This window comes from Coregonus clupeaformis, unplaced genomic scaffold (assembly GCF_020615455.1).
Source record: "Coregonus clupeaformis isolate EN_2021a unplaced genomic scaffold, ASM2061545v1 scaf0030, whole genome shotgun sequence".
NCBI classification, from domain to species: Eukaryota; Metazoa; Chordata; class Actinopteri; order Salmoniformes; family Salmonidae; genus Coregonus; species Coregonus clupeaformis.
This window is the reverse complement of record NW_025533485.1, coordinates 742,761-751,518: the sequence shown is the minus strand read 5'-3', so window position 1 is coordinate 751,518 and position 8,758 is coordinate 742,761. Positions and strand designations below refer to the sequence as shown.

The window sequence follows — 8,758 nt, the reverse complement described above, 5'->3', positions numbered from 1 at the left end:
TCAGTTTCAGGGTCTTGGCAATCTTCTTATAGCCCAGGGCATCTTTATGCAGAGCAACAATTATTTTTTTCAGATCCTCAGAGAGTTCTTTGCCATGAGGTGCCATGTTGAACTTCCAGTGACCAGTATGAGGGAGTGTGAGAGCGATGACACCTAATTTAACACACCTGCTCCCCATTCACACCTGAGACCTTGTAACACTAACAAATTATATGACACCGGGGAGGAAAAATGGCTAATTGGGCCCAATTTGGACATTTTCACCTAGGGGTGTACTCACTTTTGTTGCCAGTGGTTTAGACATTAATGGCTGTGTGTTGAGTTATTTTGAGGGGACACCACATGTACACTGTTATACAAGCTGTACACTCACTACTTTACATTGTAGCAAAGTGTCGTTTCTTCAGTGTTGTCACATGAAAAGATATACTCAAATATTTACAAAAAATGTGAAGGGGTGTACTCACTTTTGCGAGATACTGTATATTCATATATTTTAATATTTAAACCCACTAAAAAGTTGTAAAATACAACTTTTGATTGAAAGGCACAGTAGAATCAGACTTGCTGATATGATGAAAAAAGCGGACAGTTATTTACGCACATACAAATCCCTCCTCCTCCAACTACTGAACGAACCAATCACAATCCTCCAGGCCAGGGGAAACAGGAAACATTGCTGATAACAACAAAACAAGGTATACGTACCCAAATGGCGCCCTATTCCCTATATAGTGCACTCCTTTAGTAGCCTAGCTAAACCAACCTGATTCCCTATATAGTGCACTACTAAAGTAGTGTCCTGTGTGGTGGATTGTATTGACTGTAAATTATTATCTGACTGCGTTTATAGACTATAGGTATCTCAAATGGCACCCTATTCCCTATGTAGAGCCAGAGGGCTCTGGTCAAAAATAGTGCACTATATAGTGAATAGGGTACCATTTGGGACACAAACTGCGTCTATAGACTGTAGTGCACAGCATTGACTGTTGGACGTTGATCTCCTGTTCCCCAGCTCTGAGACAAGAGGACGTTGATCTCCTGTTCCCTAGCTCTGAGACAAGAGGACGTTGGTCTTCTGTTCCCCAGCTCTGAGACAAGAGGACGTTGGTCTCCTGTTCCCTAGCTCTGAGACAAGAGGACGTTGGTCTTCTGTTCCCCAGCTCTGAGACAAGAGGACGTTGGTCTTCTGTTCCCTAGCTCTGAGACAAGAGGACGTTGATCTCCTGTTCCCTAGCTCTGAGACAAGAGGACGTTGATCTCCTGTTCCCTAGCTCTGAGACAAGAGGACGTTGATCTCCTGTTCCCCAGCTCTGAGACAAGAGGACGTTGGTCTTCTGTTCCCCAGCTCTGAGACAAGAGGACGTTGATCTCCTGTTCCCTAGCTCTGAGACAAGAGGACGTTGATCTCCTGTTCCCTAGCTCTGAGACAAGAGGACGTTGGTCTTCTGTTCCCCAGCTCTGAGACAAGAGGACGTTGATCTCCTGTTCCCCAGCTCTGAGACAAGAGGACGTTGGTCTTCTGTTCCCCAGCTCTGAGACAAGAGGACATTGGTCTCCTGTTCCCTAGCTCTGAGACAAGAGGACATTGGTCTTCTGTTCCCCAGCTCTGAGACAAGAGGACGTTGGTCTCCTGTTCCCTAGCTCTGAGACAAGAGGACGTTGGTCTCCTGTTCCCTAGCTCTGAGACAAGAGGACGTTGGTCTTCTGTTCCCCAGCTCTGAGACAAGAGGACGTTGGTCTTCTGTTCCCCAGCTCTGAGACAAGAGGACATTGGTCTTCTGTTCCCCAGCTCTGAGACAAGAGGACGTTGGTCTCCTGTTCCCTAGCTCTGAGACAAGAGGACATTGGTCTTCTGTTCCCCAGCTCTGAGACAAGAGGACGTTGGTCTCCTGTTCCCTAGCTCTGAGACAAGAGGACGTTGGTCTCCTGTTCCCTAGCTCTGAGACAAGAGGACGTTGGTCTCCTGTTCCCTAGCTCTGAGACAAGAGGACGTTGGTCTCCTGTTCCCTAGCTCTGAGACAAGAGGACGTTGGTCTCCTGTTCCCTAGCTCTGAGACAAGAGGACATTGGTCTTCTGTTCCCCAGCTCTGAGACAAGAGGACGTTGGTCTCCTGTTCCCTAGCTCTGAGACAAGAGGACGTTGGTCTTCTGTTCCCCAGCTCTGAGACAAGAGGACGTTGATATAGAACAAACCTCTCACCATTCAAATTAACATACAGCACATTATGATTACTTGGACTTTAATTTATTGGTCCACCAAGTGCAAAATCAACCCAAATGTGCTAATTTGTTGGAGATGAAAAATAAAGGCGACTTAAAGCTTGATGGCTCAAAGTGACACTGAGTGGTGAGGAGACAACGTTTAATATTGAACAGAAACTCAGAGCTATGAAATGACAAAATGTGAGGATCCAAATCTGGGTTATTGAGGAAATAGATAAAACACAGAACAGTTAGGACAGGATCAGCATTTCCCCTTTCAAACAGTCAGACAATGACTCATTTATCAATTACAGCCAATTAGAGACTCTGTAGGTACTGCAGTCCATTGCAATGGCATTGCGGCATTCACACTGTGGGCCAATTGTTAGGGTCCGTTTGAATACTTTGAAAACGCATCCATCTTTCCTTTATTTATCTGTTGAAGTAATCACTACTGATTTAACACAGAGAAGGGAGCTTGGTTAACCCTGACCCTAGTTGGAATCACACAAACGTTTCTATGCAGATTGTGTTGCCAGACGGCCTACAGGATGAGAAGCTGTCTCTGTCTCTCTGTCTCTCTGTCTCTCTGTCTCTCTGTCTCTCTGTCTCTCTGTCTCTCTCTCTCTCTCTCTCTCTCTCTCTCTCTCTCTGTCTCTCTCTCTCTCTCTCTCTCTCTCTCTCTCTCTCTCTCTCTCTCTCTCTCTCTCTCTCTCTCTCTCTCTCTCTCTCTCTCTCTCTCTCTCTCTCTCTCTCTCTCTCTCTCTCTCTCTCTCTCTCTCTCTCTCTCTCTCTCTCTCTCTCTCTCTCTCTCTCTCTCTCTCTCTCTCTCTCTCTCTCTCTCTCTCTCTCTCTCTCTCTCTCTCTCTCTCTCTCTCTCTCTCTCTCTCTCTCTCTCTCTCTCTCTCTCAGAGTAGCAGGAATTAAGACTTAGCCAAGGGTTTTTCTTCCTCTCTTTACCTGTGGTGCTGTGCCCAGGTCTCTCCAGCTACCTGACTGTATGTGGGACTGTAGGAGAGTTGAGCTAGCTACCCTTCCCCCTGACAGAACACAGACAGCAGAAATGTAAACATGCTCCTGTTCTGAGATTCATTCAACCCCAAACCATAAGCACAACAGATGCTGTCAGAAAAATAATGGTAGAGATGAAATGTTAGCAAACACAAGAGTCCTGATGGATAGACAGAGAGGGTCTGAGCTGGGCTGGGCAGAGGAGAGAAGTCAGTCTATGTTAGCCTAGCCATGGGTTAAAGCTCCACTGGAGCCCCCTTAGACCGCTGATCCTCTTTCTCCTGGTCCTCCATCTCCAACCACGTCATTCTCACCAGCTACCACACAGTCAGTCAGGACCATGTAAACCGGAGGTGAAGGACATTCTCAGTTCAGTTTAAACATCTCCTCCGAAGCCGTGCTGGTTGGTTTCCACCAGGAGAGGAGAGGACCAATAACTGCTGCTGCCGTGTGACCAGTGGGGGTGGAGATCTCCTGGACTTGAAGTGAGACGAGGAGGAGGGTCAAGGTTCAAAAAGGTCATGGTCAAGTTCACAGGGACAAGGTCAGGCGGGGGGGGTCAAACCCAAAGCCAAACCTAACCCTGAACAACCGTCTGGCCGAGATGCAGGCTACCGCTAACCGCTAACCGCCAACCGCCAGCTCTGTTTATTACCTCGCCGTGGCGGAGGAGGCGGCCACTAGCTGGGTGAGGTAGTCTCTCAGCTCTTTGGCGGCCGTGAAGCGTCCGTAGCGTTTTTTGGGGTTGGTGCACTCGTCCAACAGAGCTTCCAGCTGGCCGTCTTTGGCTATGTGGGCGGGGGGGTCGTGGAGCAGGCCGCCGGTGGTCCCTCGCCACGTGGCGTAGCGCGACAGCAGGTTCTGACACACAGCGTAGTAGTTGTGGTCCACGGTGACACGGTTACACAGAGACTCCTTGGAGAAGGACAGGCAGGCCTCTTTGTCACAGTCCTCGAAGCGACTCTCGTACCACACGTCATAGTTCTCTGGTTTATCTGGAGAGAGAGAGAGAGAGGGAGAGAAGAGAGAGAGAGATGTGAGACAGGTACAGACAGATAGGTCAGACCACAGACAGACAGGTCAGACCACAGACAGACAGGTCAGACCACAGACAGACAGGTCAGACCACAGACAGACAGGTCAGACCACAGACAGACAGGTCAGACCACAGACAGACAGGTCAGACCACAGACAGACAGGTCAGACCACAGACAGACAGGTCAGACCACAGACAGACAGGTCAGACCACAGACAGACAGGTCAGACCACAGACAGACAGGTCAGACCACAGACAGACAGGTCAGACCACAGACAGACAGGTCAGACCACAGACAGACAGGTACCACGTCATAGTTCTCTGGATGTAGAGAGGCTAGAGGAGATGAGACAGCAGGTATGGACAGACAGGTACACAACAGACAGACAGGTACCACACTTCGCATCGAGAGAGAGAGAGAGAGAGAGAGAGAGAGAGAGAGAGAGGGGTGAGGGTGGGAGAGAGAGAGAGAGAGAGAGGGAGAGGGTGAGGGTGAGAGAGAGAGAGAAAGAGAGGGAGAGGGTGAGAGAGAGAAAGAGAAAGAGAGAGAGAGAGAGAGAGAGAGACAGAGACAGAGACAGAGACAGAGACAGAGAGAGAGAGAGAGAGAGAGAGAGAGAGAGAGAGACAGAGAGAGAGAGAGAGAGAGAGAGAGAGAGAGACAGAGACAGAGACAGAGAGAGAGAGAGAGAGAGAGAGAGAGAGAGAGAGAGAGAGAGAGAGAGAGAGAGAGAGAGAGAGAGAGAGAGAGAGAGAGAGAGAGAGAGAACAGAGACAGAGACAGAGACAGAGACAGAGACAGAGACAGAGAGAGAGAGAGAGAGAGAGAGAGAGAGACAGAGAGAGAGAGACAGAGAGAGAGAGAGACAGAGACAGAGAGAGAGAGAGAGAGAGAGAGAGAGCGAGAGAGAGAGAGGTGAGACAGTTACAGACAGGTACAGACAGACAGGTGTCACCCATGGTAGTTCTCTGGAGGGAGAGCGGAAGAGAGGTGAGACAGCAGGTTGAGAGATATAACTATTGGACGGCAGGTAGCCTAGCGGTTAAGAGCAAAACATCTGTTGATGCCCCCTTGAGCAAGGTGCTTAACCAGTAAGTCGCTCTGGATAACAGATGGAAAGAGAAGCTAACATATGGAATTGTTTTAAGATGGTCATACCATGGATCATTTAGCTATTTGATTTTGCATTTTTTGGACCCCTTTCTATATAGAAAAAACGATTTGATAAGATATTGAATTAGTCCTTTACTACTGTAGCCCATAGAAACACATTGAATAACACATTCATAAATGAGAAAAAAAGACAGTCAAAAAATGAATCATAAGGAATAAGGTTTTTAAAGTGTATGTCCTATATCTAGGAGACGCTATATAAGACAGCTCAGGATTATTTGTTATTTTTTGGGGCACATATTTAACCCCTTATTTTTGTTGGCACATAACTACTTCCATTTGTTTGCATGGATGACCTTAAAAGGAGTCCTTTGGGGGTCGTAGAGCTGACAGAGAACACCATCGTGTTCGTGAGAGTCTCCCTTTTCCATAGTGAGAAGAGCGATTTTTTTGGGGGGGGATGCCTCATTGTCTGACAAACACCGCTTCAGCTCGGCCACCGTCCACCGCAGATGTGGAAGGCCGACATCGGTAGATGCGGTGGATTGAGATGCAGCACATGCAAAAATATATCTCTAGCTTAAACTGACGGATTATGATGGGGATTTTTTGCGACTCTTAAGGATTAAATGTACTGTTAGATTAATACATGACTACTATGATATTATTATATATTATTATTATATAGGGTATTATATTTAGTTAGTGATCTAGCTAATGTGTTTTGAGTTTCCTTACTCAGGTGGAGAATTAGCCCCAAATAAATTAGCCTATGATATTAGCACACATAAAGACACAGGCAAATTGATCTATATTGTACAAAAAAAAAATATATATATATATATATTTTATAACAGTAATGACAATCACTGGATTATTACACATAAAAATATTTTGAATCACGTCATCACGAGATGATGAAACAACATATTTATTCAATACCATCTCAGAAGTATATTACACTTTTTAATAAAGCTGTGAATGACTTTATAAGATGAAAGGCCTACGAAATGTTGGTATTGCGTGAAGCCAAATCATTGGCTGGTGCCACAAACTGAAAGACTTAGAAGGAGCAGTGCCACCAGGGGGAAATGTTAGCCTGTAGCCCTGCTATAAGGGGAACGTCCTCCATATATAAAAGTTGTACTATTGTAGGGGACAAAGATGAGAAGAAGAGTGTTGGCTTGGCCAAACGCAAGCTATTGTGCAAGCCTCTGTTCAGGTAGGATGCATTCTTTGAAAAAAAAAAATCTTCATATTTATAATAATTTGTTTTATTATTATTGTAGCCCTATTTATTCATCCAAACCAGCTCTTTAAAATATGCAAAACAAGTTTTGTTTCATTTTGTCGAGACATTTTCGTTTGGCTAAATTAAGTTTTGATATGTATTTTTTAATCGTGTGCTCCGTATTTAGTTTAAGATAGGTTATAAGTAAGCCTGTTGTAAAATAAATATCATTAGCCTATTGCTGTCATTTGTTGGGTACACTAGGTGTTCTTGGTAATTTCTGCAACATAGCCTTCTCAAAACTTCTGTGAAGGTTTAAACCAGTTCGGAAGTGTTTTGTTTCATTCCGTTTAACCATTTTCTTTGGCCAAATGTAATGTTGTGTTTGCCGTGACATAATACACTTCTGGTATTTTCCCTATAAAGAATGGCTCGACTTACTTTTGATATTACCTTAATAAAGTTAAGGGGCGGCAGGTAGCTTAGTGGTTAAGAGCGTTGTGCCAGTAACCGAAAGGTCGCTGGTTCTAATCCCCCGAGCCGACTAGGTGAAAAATCTGTCGATGTGCTCTTGAGCAAGGCACTTAACCCTAATTGCTCCTGTAAGTCGCTCTGGATAAGAGCGTCTGCTAAATGACTAAAATGTAAATGTAAAGTTCATAAACTTTTGTGAAGGTTTGGTGTGATGTAAATGTAATGGGGCTATCAGTCTATTATACTGCTGGTCTATGATATGAACGCAGTGCACACCGGCGCTCCAACTGACTCCGACAGTGAGGTGCGGAAGAACGTTTTAGGCCTATATTCTAACAATATAATGCTTATCTTTATTTTTTTAAATATTCTTATTGAAGACTAACGAATTAGCCTCCTTCTGCACGCCTATATCTGCATAGCAGACGCAGTAGCCTATCTGACAAGGAGAAAGAAATTCATTTCCCGCCGGAATATCTTTATCTCTCTCTCTGGGGCTAAGCCTAAGTTTATCTTCCTTATAGGTGTTTAGATTTTTTTTGCAAATGTATTACAAATAAGAAACAGAAATACCTTATTTACATACAGTACCAGTCAAAAGTGTATTTTTACTTTTTTCTACATTGTAGAATAATAGTGAAGACATCAAAACTATGAAATAACACATATAGAATAATGTAGTAACCAAAAAAGTGTTAAACAAAATCAAAATAGATTTTATATTTGAGATTCTTCAAAGTAGCCACCCTTTGCCTTGAAGACAGCTTTGCACACTCTTGGCATTCTCTTGACCTGGCTCTAATGAGGACTGCCACAGGAAAGGCAGACTGTGTGAATCAGGCATTCATGGTCGAATTGCTACAAAGAAACCACTACTAAAGGACACCAATAAGAAGAAGAGACTTGCATGGGCCAAGAAACACGATCAATGGACATTAGACCGGTGGAAATCTGTCCTTTGGTCTGGAGTCCAAATTGGAGATTTTTGGTTCCAACAACGGTGTCTTTGTGAGACGCAGAGTAGGTGAACGAATGATCTCTGCATGTGTGCTTCCCACCGTAAAGCATGGAGGAGGAGGTGTTATGGTGTGGGGATGCTTTGCTGGTGACACTGTCTGTGATTTATTTAGAATTCAAGGCACACTTAACCAGCATGGCTACCCCAGCATTCTGCAGCGATACACCATCCCATCTGGTTTGGGCTTAGTGGGACTATCATTTGTTTTTCAACAGGACAATGACCCAACACACCTCCAGGCTGTGTAAGGGCTATTTTACCAAGAAGGAGAGTGATGGAGTGCTGCATCAGATGACCCGGCCTCCACAATCCCCCGACCTCAACCAAATTGAGATGGTTTGGGATGAGTCGGACCTCAGAGTGAAGTAAAAGCAGCCAACAAGTGCTCAGCATATGTGGGAACTCTGTTGGAAAAGCATTCCAGGTGAAGCTGGTTGAGAGAATGCCAAGAGTGTGCGAAGCTGTCATCAAGGCAAAGGGTGGCTATTTGAAGAATCTCAAATATAAAATATATTTTGATTTGTTTAACACTTTTTTGGTTACTACATGATTCCATATGTGTTATTTCATAGTTTTGATGTCTTCAATATTATTCTACAATGTCCAAATCTTCTGACTGGTACTGTTTATCACATTTTATATGAATATAATACAGTGGATGCCTAA

General features: G+C 44.7%; 1 protein-coding gene across 1 annotated transcript in view; it reads right to left on the bottom strand.

Annotated features, from left to right (window-relative positions):
* Window positions 1-3,051: 3,051 nt before the first annotated feature.
* Window positions 3,052-8,758, bottom strand: part of LOC121555305 (divergent protein kinase domain 2A) — a 93,367-nt gene continuing 87,660 nt past the window's right edge. The window contains exon 4 of the mRNA XM_041869130.2: window positions 3,052-4,214. Within this exon, the coding sequence (XP_041725064.2) occupies window positions 3,871-4,214 (344 nt within the window). The 3' untranslated portion in view covers window positions 3,052-3,870. The remainder of the gene's footprint in view (window positions 4,215-8,758) is intronic.